Source organism: Nestor notabilis, unplaced genomic scaffold (genome assembly GCF_000696875.1).
Source record: "Nestor notabilis isolate BGI_N333 unplaced genomic scaffold, ASM69687v1 scaffold200, whole genome shotgun sequence".
Lineage (NCBI taxonomy): Eukaryota > Metazoa > Chordata > Aves > Psittaciformes > Psittacidae > Nestor > Nestor notabilis.
Window position 1 is genome coordinate 85,397 of NW_009912214.1, and position 21,474 is coordinate 106,870.

The 21,474-nt window shown below is 41.2% G+C and overlaps 1 protein-coding gene across 1 annotated transcript in view; it reads right to left on the bottom strand.

The window, feature by feature from the left end:
• Positions 1-21,474, bottom strand: part of CUBN (cubilin (intrinsic factor-cobalamin receptor)) — a 141,955-nt gene that overhangs the window by 80,231 nt on the left and 40,250 nt on the right. The window contains 2 exon segments of the mRNA XM_010018236.1: positions 6,950-7,109; positions 20,592-20,779. Of these exon segments, the coding sequence (XP_010016538.1) occupies positions 6,950-7,109; positions 20,592-20,779 (348 nt within the window).

The window sequence follows — 21,474 nt, forward strand, 5'->3', positions numbered from 1 at the left end:
CAGACTTCAGGAGGGGAAAGCCGCCTCACCAGCTTGGGAAACAGAACGATTTCTCAACAGACTTGATGGCTGAGGTCCTGAGGGGGTGGGAACGGGGAGGCAGGGGAGTTTCAGCAGGCGAGAAGAAAGACAATTGCTATATATCTCAGCCTGAAGAAAGCTGGGAACATTTTAAAACTAAACAGGCAGTTATGACTCAGCTTCTCCTACTAAGAGTTTCCTGATAGCCACAAAGACACGGTTTTTATTTAAACCCGAAATGGCTCAGAGGAGAGGAAAGCTTGTGTGCTGTGCTTTGAGGCACAGACCTTACTTTCTGTGCAACCCTTGCAGGTAGCATCCAGATCACTCACGCTCACTCTCCAGAGTGGTTTAATTTTCTCTGGGCTCAATCAATATTCTCTGGATGAGGTATGTGAAGCGCATGAATAAGAATGTCAAACTGTTTTTAATGTGCCATTTCTTTTCTTCCAACTCTAAATGTTCCCAGAAAAGGCTTTTTGTTACAAGAGAAGTGATTCTTCTTAAGTGCTCCATTAAAATGGAGGTAAAGTCTAGATCTCTGTGATGCAGTTCTTACTATGAATGTGCTGAACTCATGTTGCAAATCATTTTTTAATCATTTGCAAACGGATTAGAAATTACTTGAGTTTATGCCTAAGTATTCACTGATTAATATGTGAAAAAGGACTCACTGATCTTTGCAAATATGTGAACTTCACACCTGAGCTATACTGACTGACCTGCATATGCAAGCAGAAACCTCCATATCAGAGCAGAAACATAATCTCTGAACTTTCTGGCCAACTGGCAGAAAGTCTATACATTATGTTCCTGCTTTTACATGGATGAGGTAAGGATCAGTTCTGTTGTATTTTTTTAAAAAATACAGATACTAGATGATTTTAAGAAAACATGCCAGGAATACTTGAGAGATTAAAACAATTTTTCCTGCCTTTGAACTCAATTACTATAGAAAAACTTGTTGAAATGCTTACAAATGTTGTATGTGAAAGATTTCCAGCCTTAAAATGGAAAATAAACAAAAGGAATTACCCAGGAATGCTGTTTCAAAATGATAAGCAAACTTTGATTTGCTGACTTTGCAGCGTATATTTCCGTTCCTGGAACATTACCATTCACTTACTGTTCAATTTAGAATTGATCCCTTATTTATTCAGTGTCTTCCCCATTTTCATTAGCCACAAAGTTCTTGTAGCATTATCTGTTTCTGTGATTGGATCACAGATATAAGCCACCAAGGAAAACTAAACTGCAGATATTTTTCATAATGTTTGTGTGTTACCTATGAAGACAGGTCCCCTACCTTAAGATGCTTGTACTAGGCTTCAAAATCTGCCTTGGTAGATACTTAAAATAATCAGAAAATATAGCAAACAAATTACATTCATATGAATGGTGTTCAGGCTGAAGATGTAGAATTAGATGCAGATGCCTGTTTATTTATATACATACATGAATATGTGTCCATACATTTGCATTTAAAGGGAAGACTTTAGGAGAAATGCCAGTCCTGTTTTTTTGAAGCATACATTTGCATGCACAATATCCTTTTCCTATTCTTTCAGCAAGCTAAGAAATACATTTTGAGTTAACCTGGAATGTAATACCTTCCTGCTTTATTAAGATATTGAATTGGTCAAGTTGAAATGAAAATGTAAACTTCTCAGGTAATTAAACTTTTTCCATCTCTGACATCACCATTAACTGACTACAAACCTTCTCCCAGTGTTTACATTTGTCTCCAAACATCAGATCACAATTTGCTTCTATTCAAATAAATGGGATTTATGCTGTTTATGACAACGAAGTAAAAAATATTCGGCCTTTAGGGGTAAATAAAAATGCGGAAGCAGAACCTATAAATTGCAGCATGACTTCAGCTCTCACTGAAATAATAGTGAATTATCTGAAACCATTCTGCTCTTAGTGAAACACCTTTAAAAGTTTTTCTCAGCAGAGAAATATGCCGTCTTGCTTTCTGTGGACAGATAGACAGGCAGCTGCACTGTGGAAAAGTTTCTTGCAGCTGAACTGCATGCGGCATATGCTCACTCTGTGCAGTCATTTTGGGAACTTCAGCCTTGCAGTTACAGTGAAGGGAACAGAAAGGGAGGGGAGATACTCTTTTAGTAGTGTAAAGGTCCCAGAATTCCCTTGGAAAATGCTTAAAACAACTAGCTGACCTGGTGTTAGTTGCTAGGAAATCAGACAACAAACAGAAAGCTCAGGAAACATATATTCGGTGACTTTGCTTTCCTCTGGCTAAAATCTAAGTAGTTATTGAAGATTGTGCAAGGGATGATTTATAGATCTTTCCATATTACTTACTGCCTGTCTGGTTAGCAGATGGTGTTCATTAACCAAAGAAGAATCCCTATTCTCATAAATAATTATAGCTGAATAGAGAAGTGGTAATCTGTGGAAACCTCTATTATTTGCAAGGTTTTCAGATTTATTCAGGGGAATGTTTTACCCACATGCTAGAAAAACCTGCTCCATGAAGTTTGAAGTGAAGTGGCACTGTTCCTGTAAAATCAGAGTTAGCGAAATAAAAGGATTCAGAGTTCCAGTTGTTGTGCTGATGGTAAAATATTTCAGTAAATGTTTGCTGACTCTAGCTGCAAAGAGCAGTATGAATGTTTGCCTGTACTACACTAATGCTTGCATGAAGTATAACTTGGATTTGATTCTAAAGGTTTTTACTCTCTTGAGTAGGTTTAGTTTATAGAATATTATCCAATGGAACAACTGGGATAATTTTTGCAGTGAGGGTTTATGCAAGAGATGAAAAATTCAAGTGAGAAATTGTTTTGTTTTGTTTTTTTCTTCCTTCTATTTGTTAATCACTTCTGTAGCTTTGATTATTGTTTTATCAGCTTCCTGAACCTTGGTATTTTCTTAAACACGTTCCAATATGAATTCAGTAGAATTGATAATAAGTAAAGATAGACTACTGGGGCCCAGAGACACAAAGGCAAATTTAGGCATTAAAACAAGAGCTGAATCCTCCAAGATAGTAAATGACCATAGTTCTCATATTAGCTGCCAGTGTTCAGTGTTAAAAAAAAAAACAAAACCATTTTCTAACACTGATTGAACTGTTCAGCAACAAGCATTTTAAGAAAATGTTGGCCTGTGTTCTTATATATTATTTTTGAGGGGTGGGAAAAGTTCCAGCTTACAGAAGAAACAGAAATTAATTCTATGTCTATGTTTTTAATAGCCAGACTGCAATACAAAAAGCCAGCTCTGAACAGGGCAGCATCCACAACTCAAAAGAACTGCTCAGGTCTTCAAAAGAGCAGACCCTGTGCTTCCTTAGACTTAATGTGTCAGAAAGACACTGGAAAGTAATAGTCATTTCAAAAACCGAACAAACGGCAATTTCTCAAAGGCTGCACAAGAAATCAACAACAGAACTATGATTCAGGCTTAGGAAATCTGGGACTCAGCTCCGTCATTGACCTGCAGTGCAATATTCTCTTCAGCAGTCCTAACGGATGCCTGGCAAATGTCTGCCAGGAATGACTTTTGCATCCTAATCTAATCTCTATTTCTGTTGTGCTTCTCTGCAGAACTAAGAAACTATTTCACACTTTACCTGACATACACATGGAAAACCCCAGTCTTTAGTTATTGTATGCCTTTTAATAATTTTCATCTTCAGAAAATACAGACCCAGATTAATGTAAACTTCTCACAAATCAAGTGACTTTCTCCATACCCTGTCCATTGAACATTTCCTAAGGAAATCCAGCAGAAAGAAGATTATGGTGAAGGAAAAGAGCAGTACAATACTTTGGGGCTACATAGTTCTTTCTTAATAGTGTGCTTTGCTTCTTTTTTAGAGGGGGAATTAATATGTCACAAAATAGCATAGTGGGCACAGATTTTGACTATGCTGAGAAGAGCTAGTTAAATTTATAAGCTCTACTGATAATCAAGTAGCCAAATGAGTAAGCTTCCAGTGACATGCAGATGTATATATAAAGCTGTCAGCTCCCACACATGCATTGCTTAATAAGGCAAGTGACAGGTCTTGGAAATATGTGTCTTCTCAGATAGTGGCAGTTGTCACTGGTGTAATTTTGCACTGAGAGACCTTTGTCCTTTTGGCCTCCTGATTTTTTTTATTTTTCTTTTTTTTAAGGAAGGCAATTCACTTGGTGTGCCTCCTTCTGCAATGTCCAGGCAGTTACCAAGAGTTTGTTCATTCTCAAAGGGCCAATATAGACTCCAAAATATATTTGCCTATATTAAGCTTCTTAAGAAACAGCAGAAGTGGAATGGGCACCTTGCAGATTCAAGCTTTCCTCTGGTGAATAATCCTACTGAGGCCTTGGCTGCAGAAGAAAACATTAGTGATTTAGCCAAATCACAGCCTCATCAATGAAAGCCCTTTACCTCAGATGAACAGTGTTATTTCAGAACCACAGCCACGTTTAAACTGAATTCTATACACTGCAGCTTTCCATCCAAGTTAAAATTATATAGGACGCTTTTAAGCATAAATAACAGCATTCTCCTAAAATCAGTTACTACTTCTATTTTTGGTAAAGCCTAAAGACTAGATTTCCTTCAGCAACCCAGATCAGCAACTCAGCAACTGAAAAATAGTGGCTCAGCAGCTGGAAAGATCAGATGCAAATATTTCAAATCAAAACACTTCAGATGCGTGTCATGTGTGGCAGGAAGGGCTCCTCATGTTAGTTATCAACGAAGTGAGCTTTTGGCTTTTTTTGATCAGCCTGTAGCTACAAGCAAAGCTGCCAGAAAGAGTGGCTGAAGTTAACAGAGTATCAGGCACATAGTGGCAAATGCAAGTGCTGCTCCCTTTTATCACAAAAGCATGTGAATGTCCTTGATATATATCTCAGAGATGCTTCACCACTGCCAGCACATGGACAGGCCTAAGAAATAGTTCACAGCAGCTTGAACTCTAGAGCACACATTTGTCACTCGAGCAGAAGTAAAAGCTCTTCTGTCAGCAATATTTATAGCCTTGTTATTTTCTTGTCAGGTGAGATGTTACCAGATCCAGGTTTAGATTCTCTTAGGGATTTGCCTAAGAAATACCCAACTCAAAGGCTGCATCTCCTGATGAGTTCTCCTAGACAAGGAGACTTTCTCCAGTGAAGGGTTTTTTTGTGCATTTGAAAGATTTTCAGAAGGGAGAAGCAAATATAGCATCCCGACCACAGGAAAATACCTAATTTTATCCAGGCTAGGGCAATGGTATATACCCAGACAATGTAGCCATCAAGGGCAAGAGGAATACCTATCTGTGCATTACACAGATTGACAAAAAAAGGAGGTGCCTGCAATGAACAAAAAGATGACAACTGTAGTCAGGACTGGAAGAACTTGCACTTATGTTACAGGCTGTTGGGAGTCGCAGCTGTGATGTTCAGAGCCAGCAATGACATTCCCTAGGAGCCAGGCCTATCTGAACCCACAGATCCTGCTCTGCTGCTTAGACACAGCCCTGCATTAGCAGCCTGAGCCCTGTGCAGGGTCAGGCCATAGTTTCGAGTCCAGGAATTAGCAGAGGGGCAGTGCTGTCTGACAGAGAAGTGAATGTGTCAGTGCAGAAAAAGAGTGCAGGGGGGGGGGAGAGGGTTGGAGAGTCCGGGAAATGTTTAGAGGGGGATGTGGGGGGAAAGCACAAGGGTGCTTACCATGCGGGCAGATTCTGGAAAGCTTTGAGAGCTTTAGAAAAGCGAGTCAAACCAGCACCATGGCTACTGTATGGAGCTGATGTCATCTGGCTGTGCATAAAAGCCTCCACTCTTTCTTCTTTTGTGCAGTCCCAGAATGACATCACCTCGAAGCACAAGAACGTACCTTTGTGCTGCAGCGCTTCCCCTGCTGGCTCCTGCCACACATCTCACTCCTCCCTCGTATGTCCCTCCTTTGCCCAGAAATGCTCCTTGACCTCTGTTGAATGCAAAACACCCCTGTCTAGCCAACGAGAGCCCTTCGGGAGCCCACAGATGCCAGCAGTCTGTGGCAGCATGGAGGAGCTCCTATTCAAACAACATATAGCATGCCATACACCTCAGCAACCCACAGTGGGGCCTCTGCAGCTGATTTCAGCTGCTTTACAATGCTGTCAAAGCTGAATGGTGTGAACTGATTAGGCAGACAGGGCAACTGTGGCGATTTAATTATTTTCAAGGTTGAATCGTACTTGATGGGATGTACAATGGCACACAATTTAATCTTGTTACAGCCCAATATTGCTGTTAAACAATCAGAGTGAAAAAGTTGCGTTTGTAGCCTCACTTATGAAGAAACTGCAAACATAGTTTGCAATTGTACAGTCATTAACAGATTTGTTTATAATTGGCATGCATGCTTGCCTATTTAATAAGGCCCACAATGGTCTTCATGACATGCAAGAACAAGAGAAAAATACCCAAAGCCCTGGCCAATGTTATTTCACGCAGAGAAGAGGGGTGAGGGGCAGCTGGAAGTGAATGCACTACCCAAAAAAACAAGCACCACTACATAAAATTAAAGAGACGCCCTGCACAGGAAACACAAGTCTATAGGAATGGGGCAAACTGAGGGCTCAGTGTTTCCCATTAGAAAGCCCACATCACCCATGGTCCCCCTGTAATAGCATATATATCCTGTTTAGCACACAAATTCTGCAGGTGCCCCTCATCACTGTGCCTACTCCTGCAAATGAAAGCATATTTCACTTACAGCTTTCAGTCCTTGATCAGATGATCTCAGAGGTGTGTATGTGCAGAAATATCCACTGGGAAAATATGTCAGGAATTTTGAGAAAATACAATGATTTTAGAGCTGTAATGGGTTATTTCTATATAGATGGCATAGGGTGGCATAAGCTGTGACTCCATTACACAAACAGGGAAGAAGGAAAAATACCTTCCCAGAGGAAACCTGGCTAACTTACCATTAACATTCCACAGCATCTGGAACCCACTTCTAGCATTCAGTCCATCCGAATAAAATACCACGTGAAGGCTGGTCCCTGTAGTGCTCCCTGATGGTGGAAGAGTTTGTCCACAAAAAGTGCCTATCAGGTTGGATTGTACATCAGGCCCATCATAAAGCTGAAATGAAACAAAAAATATATGAGTGAGTAAAAAGCAGCTCCTGATTCTTAATGTTTTGTACAGGATGTCAAAGAAAAAGCAGTGAGCCTTCTCACACTGGCTACCTTTGCACAGCAATATGAGCTCTGGGGAGCATGGCAAGATTTGTAGGAAATGATGAGCAAATATAATTGCAATATGTCTTTAAACCTGGCTGCACACTGTGTCCAGTAGGAAGGTTTTGCTGTTTCTGTTTTGGTGTGTATTGGGGGTTGTTGGGGAAGAAGATAAAGGGCAAATGGCAATGAACTGAAATAGAAAGAAAAAGGGGATGTCACCAGCCTGATTTGGCCGTGCAGCAAACTTGATCAGTGCCTCCAAACCCCCTGGTGACAACTCTGTTTACATCTCTATTTCTTTAAGACGGCACTCAGATGAATTCAGGACTGACTGAGCTTGTGATAGAGAAAACCAGGCAGTCAGCATCACCAGGGCCTCCCAGATTAGTGAGGACAAACTGAAACCCAAAACCAAAGTAAAGCCTCAAAATCCACAAGGCAAACTTCACATGTGTTTGTTTATTATTTCATTATCTTATCCTGTTTGGACTGAGCCATGCTTTCTGAACTTTTGTACTTAGAAACACTTTGTTTGATCTCCTAGTCATATTCTATGTGACGGTATTTTGACAGTTAGTGTGTTGGCAGCCTGAAAATCTTTCTGTTCCCCAAACACAGGCAAGAAATGCTCCATCCCACTCTTAAAACATCACTGATGAAAAAAACCCCAACAAAACAACAACAAAACCTTCCCCCAAAAATGCTAAGGAAATATTCCTTAGTATTGACTAAGTATTCCTTAGTATTCCTAGTATACGACTTCTGAAGCTAGTCATATACTCACATTTTAATTAAAACACTTAATACATGTTTTGATGGGGTGACAGTGAATGCTTAGAGCTTTTAAGCCTCTTTACATCAGTTGTCTTGAAACTGGTTTAAAGGGTTTTTCAAATTATTAATTTTGTGACTTTGTCCAAATCCAGTAAATCACATTGAATCCACATTGATGTTCCTCAGCAAATATCCCAGTGCTCACTGTCATTTTTCAGGGGTGAGGAGTTCAATTTTTGCAAAGCTGGTAAAAATGAGACATTTTAGCTAAATCACCTTTGACTTAAGATATCAGATTGCTAGCTGTTGCAAAGTTAGAAGTTGCCTTATTATGTTGACTTCCATTACTATGATTCTTAAAATTTAGTAAAACAGCAACCCTTGTGGGTTTTTTTATCACTTTGCCACAGTTCATCCGACCTTCTGTCTCACAGATCACATCTTCCTAACACAAATTACTGGCACAGAAACTATGTTTGAACATTCTCATTGTGATTTTTTGGCATGCTTCCTTTCAGAATTTCAACAACAACTTTTCTTTGTTCTGAAGCCATCACCGTAAAGTTCTCTCCATGCAAAGAATCAAAACTTCAATCTCTAGAAAAACAGCTAAGGTTTATTTATCTTTGCTTTCCATTCAAATCTCTTCTCCAAATATCTCTGGTTCCACTAAGAATTCTCTTACACTAAACACCCATAGTATGGAAGTCTGATATTACAGTAAATAATGATTAACCGTGCTAGCTACTAATTCTTGCACATATTTTCTAGCAGACCCACATATGGGAATGAGTAATTAAACTCTCATCTTTTCTGTTCAAGATGCTGGTCTTGCAGAACCTTCAGAAATCATCTTGTTGATTTAAGACATAGTTGGGGCCAAGAAATCTACACAAATGGTTTCAAATCCTCAAGTAGACAGTCTAGTCTGAATGTCTTTTTTGACTAAAAAATGAACTGGATGTAGTTCAGCCAGAAGTTAGGGGCAAATTGCGAGAGTACTCCATGGCCTATTTTATGACTGATGACCATGAATCTTTTAGGTTTTCAACCCTCTAATACAATAAAAAGCTCAGAGCATGAGAAGTGTATTGGAACTTGAGAACTATCTCTTCATTTGGTATGATTTCTCTAGGGGAAACTGGAAAAGCTTGAAAGTAATTACAGACCCATTGCTGAGATCTTGCAAAGCCTTGATCAGATGTATTTGATAATAGATATGAAATCATCATTAAGAAGAGATGTGAAGAGGTTGAACATCCACCTGTATTCTTTCCAAATGTAAAGCTTGAAGGACCACCTAACAGACAAATGAGCTTATCCATGCTCATCTGTTTCATGATCAAACATTACAGTTATGACCTTCCTCCAAGCCAGGCTGAGAGCTTTACACATTCTTTTATGGCTTAAGTTCAGCAAAATGAAATCAAGTCAGATCCAATTAGACTTTTTAATAATACTTCCTTTGACAGCTTTGTGGTATATACTACTCCTATTTCTGTGGCTTCAAGCCATGGAAATCTTACACCAGAAAAATATGAATGGCAAAGAATGTATCAATGTGGAGACCATGAATCTGTGCTCTGAATAGAAGTGAACACTGTGTTATGACTCATATTCAATGATCAGCCATTAGCTTTAGTGATGACAAATTAAAAACCATTCTAAAGAACTATGGACTAATTCATACCCAGAAACTTTCAAATGCAAACAAACAAAAACCCCAACCTTCATGAGTCTCCTGCAACTTTGATTCATCTAGGGAGTGTTATTTTGTTATTTTTATCTAAGACTGCAAATGTCACATTTCTGTGTAATTCCCCCTTGAAACAGTCGGTCAGTTTTGCAAGACACAAAGAGTGGTTACTATGGCAATCCCTTCATGCGGCGCTGCCCCGTGGGCCTGGGTTCAGAGCAGAGCTTCTCAGGAAATTCGAGTGCCTGGCCAGCTGTAACTCATTGAGCGAGGCAGAACCGCAACCACTAGAATTACCATGGTGTTTTTCGAGCTGTCTTTCATTTCTAAATGAAGGGAGCAGCTGTGTGTTTTCACAGGGCATTCTGAACTTCTCAAACCATGTTTTGCTCTCACACAAATTCAGGCAAGTGAAACTGAAGCTGAACAAGGATCTCACAAGCCACAGTTTCTCTTCTGATCCCTGAGATAGTGTTTCGCATCTAAGGGCCTGCTTTGTCAGCTGTGCTATCCTGAACTGCTGCAAATCAGGGGAAGATTCTTCCCCAGGCTATATGAGGCAAGGTACTCCCTTGGTCTGTGCATGACGATCGCATTTTGGAACAGTTTTTTGGCCACTCCAGTCCCATACGACTCTAGGAACCAGCAATTGGACTCCCTCCCAGCTCTGTGTTGCGAAGAAAGTGCTTGCTCCCATTCTGCATAGATATTTGTTTCGTAATTTATTTATTTGTTCAGACCTTTTGGCCTCCATCAGAAAATCCAAGGGCTTCGTAATCATTTTGGCAGACAATCTAACAGACAAAATATGCAAACAGCTGCAGCACATGTTCAGATCCTTAGCCTCCTCTCTAATGGAACCAATTACCCATCAGCATCTGGATCTCTCCTTTTCATCAGGCTGCAGCCCGGCACCTAGCCCAGGCGGGGATGCGGTACTTTCAGCTGAATTATTAGGCATGGGCTCAATAAATGTTACAAGAAACTCCTTATCAGGCTGCTTAGGAGCAAGCGTATAGGCTGACACAGAAGGTCAGAAGGGGAGGTAGTAGCTCTCTAAGGGATGAGTCAAGCTGTGGGCCTGCCCTGCAGCAAAGTGGCAGCTGAAGAACATCTGCTGTACATTGGAGTGGGGCTTAAACAGTAGGGCTAGCCAAGGCTGCAGCAAGGGTTTGCCTTGGGCAACAATCCCAGAGGAGGCACCATGGGCACTGGTATTACATTTTGGCTCTTGTGGCTCTTCAGCCTGGAAATATGCCACTGACACCAGTAATGGTGCTCTGGAGGCTCCAGCTGTTCACCTTTGGAGGAGCAAAGCAAAGCAGCATGACCTGTGCCACAAAGCAGCTCATTGCCAGAACTGGAGCAAGGGCTCAAGGACTGAGTGACTGGAAAATGGAGTTTCTGCTGTGTGGAAAGACATCACCCTCAAACAAATGGGAGGAAAGAAACTTTGAATGTGTTCTGTCTGAGCATACTTGAAGCAGGGCCATTTTTCTGGCTGAGCACCTTGTCAAGCTTATTCCTTCTTGCAAAGTGAGACTGCCAGGAGCCTTCCAGGTAGTGGGACACCATCTGTTCAGTTTTCCTGGCAGAAAACTGATTTTCTTTTCTTTTTAATTTTTTAGGGCAAGATTTCAATTTTCTGTAGGAGAACTTTATTTCAATAAAAATGCACATTTTTTCATCAGGAAAATCATTACAGAGGAAAAAACCACAGCCTAACCTGCTCTGGAAAGAAAGCTGTTTATATACATTAGTTAGGCATAACACATACACTGGATCCAGAGATGATGGAGTCATCAAAGACAAACTTTCAGTTTAATATGAGAGGAAAATCCATCCTGTAAATACTGACAGTACGCATTGTATTGTACCATAAACAAATCACTATTTAATTATAAATCATTATATCAAATTATGAATAATTATATCAGTAATTGCCTCAGTTTGAGTCTTAAAACAAATTATTTGCAGTCCAAACGCATTTTTACAGGGACCAGCAGCAACAGCTATTTGCTATTTACAAAACTCAGGAAAGGAGGTTGTGCCTTGGATCAGACAGCATAGCTGTGAGTGTCCCACCCATTGCCAGAGCCTCTAGGACATCCCCAAAGAGCTGTTCTGACACACACAAGTATCCCTTGCCTCTAATGGGAAGTGGAAAACCTGATATGGTATTGTTATGATTGATCTAAACACTAGAGGCAGTGATTACAAGTATCTGAGCAGCTCTTCCTGAATGGGTCAGGTTTTTGAAAGGAAAGTTTAATGTCATCGCAACAAATACGTTACAAGAAAACAAAAATGAAGCAAAACCCAGACAATATAATCATCATCCAAATAACAGAATGCACTCCAAAGTGAGATCACCATTGTTACTGCAAGAACTAACACAAATAAAAATAAACCATTTCTAAGTAACACTTTTCCTTCTAGAAGAACTAGAGTGCAAGCTTAGAAACCTGCAGGTCTGTCAGCCAGAGGAAAAAAAACAACAAACAAACCAAAACTCCAGGATGTGGCACATTACACTAGCTTAGCACCAGAGAGACATAGTCTTCATAGAAAAAAAGGCAGCTTAAGACTCTGACTGACTTACTCTCTGGAGCCTCGTTATGTCTGCACAAACAGGAGAATACAGTAAGGTTATGTTTGTGCTTCCGTGATGATGCGTATTTGCAATTGCCACTAGAAAAAAGATATCCTTAAGAACTCATTCTAAATAATGCTTTAAGAGGATTATTTAAATATGTTCATGCTCTAGATGACCTTTGATAAAACTCCTTGCTCCGATCGCTGTAGGTAACTTTCTTGTCTCGACACAATGACATGCTTTCACTATGCAACCGTTTTATTCCACAGTACAATGGAGTTTGACATTGTGCATCACTACACACATAAGCACACTAGTTAATCTCTCTGGGATTTACCTAATATACAGAAATACATAAATGTCTATTTTTTTAATAGTAAGAGTTGTATCTGAGTCTATGTTTTGACTCATAACCTGAGCCTGAAATACTCAGGCCCCTTTGAAAGTTTCAAGCAATATTAAATTCCACACTGGACTGCAGTGATATCTTTTAAAATAAATTTTTCATCTCCCACATTACCATTCTCTACCTTCTCAAAGAAAACAAGAATATCTAACTACAGGCAAATCTGATCATTGCTGTCTTTCCAGGAAAAGTTTATTTCTGCAAATGATATAAAAATAACCATTTTCTTTAGCAAGGCTCTGGGTTTATTATAACAATGTAAGAAATGCAGGGGTGTATCTTTGGGTGAAATCTTGTGATTGTTTTAGATATAGGAGTAGGAAACAACTGCTGCTTAAGAAAAGAATGCCTAGGAGACACCCACTTCGTTGGTCAAATCCAAGTCCTGCACTCAAAACCTTATTTGTTCAGCATGATATTTTAAATCCTCAAGCCTGTACGAGGAGAGTACCTCCACCTAACTGCTGTGCTGTCTGGATAGAGAAGGTCTCAGCCACCTGCAATGGGACAGTCCTGGAGTCTCCTGTGTGCATGCCAGACAGAGCAGGCTGAGTTGAAAGCAAGGCAGTCCAGTGCAGGAGTGCATCCAAAAAGCCTGTTTTTCTGCTAACCACTGTGGGTGCTTTGACCTCAAATCATGACTACATTGCCTGGGGCAAACCCAGACTGTGCCCAGTCTTTCTGTTCCTGACCCCATGCCTCTCCCTGAGCTACAGGCAGAGGTTTTGTTTCATGGCCAGCATCCAAATCGTCCCTGAAGTTTCTCTCCTGCCTTTGCTGACCAAGGGGCTGCTTGGGGATCCGCAACTTGGTTGCAGTGGGATCACGCCTGCCTTGTCACAAGGCTATGTCTATTTTCATAGAGTGCCTGCTTTCCTCAATGCCTCAGAAACTCAGGTGGCTCCTCTGCTGTGAGAAGCCACTCACGGTGAAGGGAGCAGGACAGCTTCTCAGCTTGGGACAATAATATTTCCAAAGTTATTCTTCATCAGAAGGCTGCTACTGTGGGAAAAGCTCCTTACAAAGAGATGGAGCTGGGCCTAGGGACACAGCAGTTAGCGGGATGGAAAAGGTGCCCATGGTCTGAAAAGCCCAGGGAGATCTAAACAGTTTGCAGTGCTGCTGACTCAGGTGCAGGGCTGAGTGCTGCTCCTCAAATGCTTTGCCAGCCCAGATGAGATGAATTGCTGGAGCAAGCAACTCACACTGACACCACCAGAGGCCAGAGAGGGCAGGATTCTCTCTGGGAATCCCCTCATCTGAGAAAATTGCATTATGCATAACTATGGCAACTAAGGAGAGCTGCAGCTTGGTCTTGGCAAAAGAAGATGGGAGAAAATGGGAATGTTCCTGCCTCTTAGGCTTTCAGAAAATCATGGGAACATGGCGAGGGGAGGGACAAGAACTTCCTTAAATTTGCATGTGGTTTTCTTTGAGTCATCTGGGGGCTTCCCTTTGATGAGGGGAAGCTTTGACCAATTCAGATGGGGTTTCTCCAGCTACCATGTAATTTTGTATTGTGATGTCTGGGCTGAATGGGATAAGCCATTTCACTGCACAGACAGTCTCACAGATGCTGGCCAGGGTTTTCACCAAATTTGGAATACAGAAGTAAAACAGAAGGGAGAAGAATCCAGCTGCAACTAGATGAGTCTTTTCCCCAACAAGGGCCATACACCCTACCATCATATGGTAGTATTTCACAGTCACTTCATTGTACAGTGCTTTTTCCTGAAGGTACAAGCAAAGTCACGTTGCTCTGAGCTGGCAGGGTGTGGAAAACACTGAGTCCATGAAGGTCTGACTCACTTTGTGTGTCCAATAGCAAAGTCTGTGCTGGCTTCACTCGTGCTTCTTGTCATCTGAGGTTTCTGTAGGCACCATGCAACCCTTTCATCACTGACAAATTTAGCTGTCTTGAGAGGTGGGACTTTTTGTGTAGAACTGTAAGTCTGCTAAGTCTGTAAGTCTAAGTAAACTTTCAAACAGCAAAGACAAAATGTACTTTGATCCTGTCAATTCAGGCAATCAGGGAAACAAAAATCTGAGTCCTGAGCCAGTCTTCTCCAGGATGGGTAGCTTTTTGGGCCAACACTTTCCTTCTAAGTATCGAGATGTCTCACTAAAATCAGTGCAACAGCTAAGATGTGTACCAGTGGTGAGGCCGGCCACAGAAACCCAAGAACTGTCGCTTTTATCCTTACAGTCTTACACTGAAAGGCTTCTTTTGGAGGCCCGTAAACCCCTGAAGGAATTTGGGGATGAGATGGCATATTGCCAGCTTGCATGGTAATACATTAATGGATACGACTGCAGTCTGGCCAGCTGGCTGTAATTTGATGTCTGTCTGCAGAACCTGGATGGGTATATTTAATATCTCATCTGCTTCCCCAGGGTGATGTACTACCGGTGACATTTTGTAAATCAATGCATAGCCACAAGCAAAGTTATCCTCTGTGCTTGGAGAATTCCTGCAGCAATTTCAAAAGACACACTCATAAATAAAATGTAATAACTAATATGGTTTAAACATATTTACTAATTACAAGTACAAAAGAGAGTAAAACTAGAAACAGGGTAAGCTTTTTTTTTTCCCTATGATAAGCTGATAAAAAAAGAGTATGATGAGCTGAGTGCAAGCAAAAACTATCTAATGCAGTATTCCCAGATGGAGAAAAAGGATATTATGGCACATCGCTGGAATTCTACTGTGGTTTAAACAGAAAAAAAAAAAAAAAAAGGACATATCCTGTTACCACCAGAAGGAAATTAAACAGTTCTCAGGAGCAGATGCCATATTAATTACTGCACTCATATGATAATATTCCACATATATGGGTGCAATGGCACTTTAACCACTCTGAGCCTAATTGCTGAAAGAGTTTGGACTGCTTAAGTACACTGGCAGTAAGCAAACAAGGAGGTGCTCTATTCCAAAGAGGAACTCTATCTTGCCCTGCAGCATGAGGGAGGCTACTGCTGTTGTCAGACAGTTGTTTGCCCCCATAAGATGTTCTTTTGCATGAATATAATGTTAGTTCTATCCTTGCTACTAGTTTAATGTGCTGCCCTGGCAAAAGGGGTGAGACTCAGAGAGCTCTAAAACTTATCTCGCTGTGTGACACAAGTTTACTATCTGCTTATCAGGCTGGTGGCATCTTGCAAAAGGCTGGCCAAGGTCTTCCCTATACTTATTAAAACCAGATGCTTCTTTCTTGTACTTATTAAGAGCAAACACTAAACTGACTGGACTTCAAGGTACAGTTGAACTTTGTGAGCAGAAGAATATAGAGGGAGATTGTCACTGAAGGACAGAAAGATTTAGTGGGTTTCAAATTATATTTTTCTTGGATATGAAAGGAGGAAATTCCAGTCCTAGTGCAAGATTCTAATCTTCAGGGCAATAACATAACATTTTTACCTATAAAAAAGCTTTGCCTCTGTGGAGATTGTGTTCTCTCATACTAATAAGAAGGTAATTCATCATCAAAGATAGAAAGTTAAATATATGCTTGTTCAGCTAATAACCTGGTGAATGTAGAGGAAGGAATGACATTTTTATGTCCTTGTCTGCAATATCTCACTTGCTGCAGCCTGATGGCTCCTCTAGAAAGACTAATGTTAGGTTATTAAGCCAAGACATAGCACGCAATATAAATACCATCCGACCTAATTACAGTTAGTGCAGCATCACTGGAAAACAGTCTGCTATTTGGTATGCCTTGTATCATATCATTGCTACTTCTGTACATGTCTTTATCAGAAGCAATTCATCTCATATTCTTGAAACTTTGCTGTAAAACTCCTTCCAAAATGTCACACATCCTGTGAGCGTTACTAGCAATGAGCCAACATCCTCTGACAGGCCATGAAACACTGTAAGCTACTCATTTGTTGAGCAAGTGCTCATATGAGATTTGTGCTGGAGACCAACATTACAAAAAACCCAGTTTTGCCTCCCTCCCACACTGCCCCTTCTCAGTTCCTGGCACTTATCCACAGGGGCAGAAAATTGCCCCTGTCAGAAGAAAATGGCATTTTCCTGTCTACCTGACACAGGTATAAACATGCTGAAGCAGTAGAGATGCCTGGCCTGCCCAGTCCTGATTGTGTCATTGTAACTCAAGCCTCCCTGCAGAGAGGGAATGCTGCTCACCATGAGTAATAGGAGGCGGGTGCTATAAACAGCTGTCTGGCTCACAAGCAGCATCCTATTATCAAAGGACAAAAGGAAATAGGTAAAGCAATGCATGTCTGACTTCTCATTGTAAAACTGTGACTGCATTTCAGCCTGGGACAGCCACTCACTATACTTGCATTTACTTGTACTCTTTGGACATCTGACTATCTTTTCCCTTGTCCTCTATTTGAAACAGTTTTTTGCTCTAAGGGATGATAATATCTTTGGTAACTGACAACCACTAGGAATACCTGTGTGTAGAAAAAAGTTTTGGTTTTGTCACTATTCTACATGTTTAATTTCTGACTCGTATGCAGACTAAGTGAGGGACCAAATAGCAAATTAATATATTCTGTGTCACTTGGAGTATTGTGCACAGTTCTGGTGTCCTCAACATAAAAAGGACATGGAGCTGCTGGAGCAAGTCCAGAGGAGGGCCACGAGGATGATCAGGGGCTGGAGCACCTCCCGTATGGAGACAGGCTGAGAAAGTTGGGGCTGTTCAGCTTGGAGAAGAGAAGGCTGCGTGGAGACCTCATAGCAGCCTTCCAGTGTCTGAAGGGAGCCTACAAGGACGTTGGGGAGGGACTCTTCATTAGGGACTGTAGTGATAGGACTAGGGGTAATGGCTTCAAACTTAAACAGGGGAAGTTCAGGTTCGATATAAGGAAGAAGTTCTTTACAGTGGGGGTGGTGAGGCACTGGAATAGGTTGCCCAAGGCAGCTGTGAATGCTCCATCCCTGGCAGTGTTCAAGGCCAGATTGGACAGAGCCTTGGGTGACTGGGTTTAGTGCAAGGCATCCCTGCCCATGGCAGGGGGGTGGGAATTAGATGATCTTAAGGTCCTTTCCAACCCTGACTATTCTATGATTCTATATCAGACTGAATTAGCCATGAGTCAAAATGCTGCTCTTGTATACTACATGTGTGTTTGGGTCAGAAGTGTAAGTGATAATTAAACTCAAAGCTGAAGAACAGGCCCTTTTCCAGTACACAGACTGCAACCAAACCCTGAGAGACCAGCAGGTTAAGACCAGCAGCACTTAGGAATGCAGCTTGTCCAGTCTAGCTGACCCCACCCCACCAAGCACCACGATTTTCTCCTTCAGAATGCAGAAAGACCTCAAAAAAATCAGAGCTCTAGTCTGAGACATTTGTAATGTCATAATAGTATGTCCACACGCATTAAATCTGTTTCTCCCAGTTCGTCTTTTTGGGGTTTTTTCCAGCTGCCATATCCTGTTCAGGTTTGTCAGCTCTGTGCCATAACATCTCTGCCGCATTTAATCTCCATGACATACCACTTTCCCTTACTCCCTCTACCATCACAACTGTGATCATCACCTTATTCAACCTAACAGCTAACTCATGTCCCTCCCATCCCCAGCCTCCCAGCAAGAAGCAGCAAATATTGTCACCGAGCCTGCATCTGCTAGCTGCCATGGCTGCTACTCTCAGGGCTGTCACAGAGCTAAGAAGACAAGTAGAGTGTTGCTACCTGCTGCAAGGGGCTGAGGTGGGAGAGCTGCTGCCACCAAACCCAGAAGTGACACCTAAAAGCTCCTGAGGAAAAAGAGCACCCAATCACCAGTGCCCACTCTGCTTTGTGAGTGCAGATACATGGAAACTGTCTGAGTAGCAGCTTCCCATTTCCTCCAAGAGAACAGTGAAGGGCTCTGGCACATGGTCCACTCACCACCCACTTGGACTGCAGTGAACAGGATTATACCTCTATTTTCTCAGTGTGATACTCAGCCAGGGAATCAGAGCTTTCCCCTTTTAGGCCTCTTTGCAATAAAAGAATCTCAAAACAAGTATGTGGCACAAAAGACATTTATCTTTGCTGAAGAGCTGTAAGTTAGTTTGGGGTTTTTTTAAATTAACCTTTTTTCCAGTTTGCAGTGGCATCAGACTCCACATGGATTTCAGACAGAAAAGTCCCAAGTATCTGCAGTCTGCTTAGAAAGTGAACTGCACACTTCTTCCAGCTGATTCCCCCTTTCCCCTACACCACAGAGCACTCAGATCTATGTCAACATGCTCCCCTTTCGCAAGACACAGGGTGGGAGCAAACACTATTCAATTCCCTGGCTGGTTCAACCTTGTTCTCTTTTTTACACTATGGCACATATTTGTGCAGCATGCAACAACCAGATGAGAACAACTTTTCCAAGCGGTATTTCTTATTGGTATTTGGAGAAACATTTGTAAGTAATGTCACATGAATTGCAAATTAAAGCCTCCTGAACACACTTCCATGACTGCTTTTTCCTTGCATTTTCCTCTATATACCTCTTTGAGTCTGTATTTCCTTTGATTGGAAGCACAAAACAAAGAGGGCGAGTACTCGTGTGCTCGCTGTCTCCTCACTCCCTCTGATACTTTTAAGCGCTTTGGATGAGGTCTTGCCTCTGGCACTATTCCTTCAGCCTTGACTTATGTCTAGAATAGCGTCTTCTGGCAAGTCTCTTGCTCCTCACTGGCTGGCTACTGTGTGCAGGGCTCCTGCTTTTCATGGATCAAGGGCTTAGGCATCTTGAGACTAGCACTGGCCTCTCCACTTGGCTCCAGTGTTTCCTTTTCATTCTCCTCATAAAGATGAACCAGGGTTTAATAGTTCTCGATACAGTGCTCCTTTGTTTGCTTTCTTCACGTCTATTCTTTTTTTCCATTCTTGACCACAAGAGAAGAAAGCTGGAAGAACACCACTTTTGCCAGTTTATTACCAATTTTGAGCTGTGAAATCTGGCATAGTAAGAAGGTAGAGGGAGCAAGGGAAGACATCTAGCGGGAACAGATTAGCCCATCACCAGGCCTGTCGGTGGACCTTCTGCAAGACCCCATTATAAGTAAGTGTCCCCAGAAATGTGGGCACTATTCCCTAGCCCTCTCTTTGGCTGTAAGCAGTCTTCTCTAACACTGCTTAAGTAGTCTTCTCTAACATTTCTCTAAATTTCAACTCCTCTTGTGCAAAACCTAAGTAGAGCACAGGGGCTAAGTGCTGCCATCCTGTACAAGGGTGAGATCTGAAGGATGGACTAGCTCAGCAAAACAGCAGAATTGTAGGCAGAGGATTATAATCCTCAGTACAGCTGTGATCATAATTACACTCTACTTACCACAGTACAAAGTACAAAACTGAGAGAAAATATCTTTTCAGTTGCCCTAGAAATAAAATTTTTGAGGAAATTAAAATAAAGGGTATTTGGCTTTAGATTGGCTGGATTATTTTATTTGGCTAAAAAAAAATCTCCTTTTTTATGGGTAAATTCAATTTCTTTCAGTTCCTTTAAAGAAGTGGATAAATTGTGAAAGGGAAAATATAAACAGGAGTCAAAGCAACCATCCTTTTAAAAATGCAGAAATAACACATTTTAAAGTTTTTAAACACTCCCCACTCCTTCTCAGATAAGAACAACAGGAAAATAGTTGAGTTCATTGCCTTTTTGCAATCAATTTACTAATCTCAGGATTTCTTCTTTTTTACATGAAGATGTCATGTCATTCACTTCACCTATAAAAGCCAGTGCATCTAACCTAAGGTGGTAGCTAGACTCTCTGTAGCCAGTCTAGGCACCTGCAAAGTGATTCATCCTCCCTGTTGCAGACTTGTGTTAAGATAGGATGAAGAGCTCTGGCAATGCTTCACTCCCTACTGATTGGAGAGGAAATAGTTTGGATTTAACACTAGAGCTTTAATGGCCAAATTTAGATAAGATAATACATACTTTTAAGAAGTCACGGTCACAATCAGATCCATCTTCTAAATCAAAGGCTGTAAAGCTATAGTTGAGTGTGTTCCCCCTTGTAGCTTGGATAGTCCAGTTGCAGTGCTCATTTAATGGATAGTTATTTGGATAATTTAAACTTTCCAATATGCCATGGCTACGGTTAACAGTCAGTATGTTGTGGCAAACTGAAAAAGAAGTGATAGCAAATTGTATTTGTGCAGTGCTTATTAACACAGTATCTCAAAAAATGACCAATTGAACTTCCTGATAGCATTCCAAGGTGAGAAATACTTTTATTCACAGATTAGAGACGAGAAATCATGCAGAAGGAGAATTGTGACCTATTGAAGAAGATACTGCATATGCTGCAACCAAAATCCAGGCTTTCCAAAACTGAATCCTTCAGCTCTGTGATGTCCTTCTTTTATGACATTTGCAGCTTTGTCAATTTGGGGAGGGTGCTCAACAAAGATTGGCTAAAGGATTAAGTGGTTTATTTCAGCAAACTGGAAAAAAATTGTAACGCCTGGCTAAAGTAACAAATTGAAAGTATGCTACTTATATTGGATCTTCGAGCTTGAAGAACTGGAATTGATTATTAAACTCTTTAAAAAGGAGCCATGATTTTCCTTGTGAGTCATCCAATAGCATCCTAGCATAAGAACTATACAATCACCTGCAGTAAAGAGAGCTTTCCTTGAAGTGCAGAGAAAACTAAAAAGAAACTAGACTAGATAAAGAGTGAAATTACATTAGGTTAGTGAGTCTCATTTTCCTATATCCACCTTTCACAGAAAATATCAATGTGGGCAGTCCCTCATCTGGAGACAGCATACTGTGTGTATCAGGAGCAGACCAGCACAGAGAAGTCGCCAGGAAG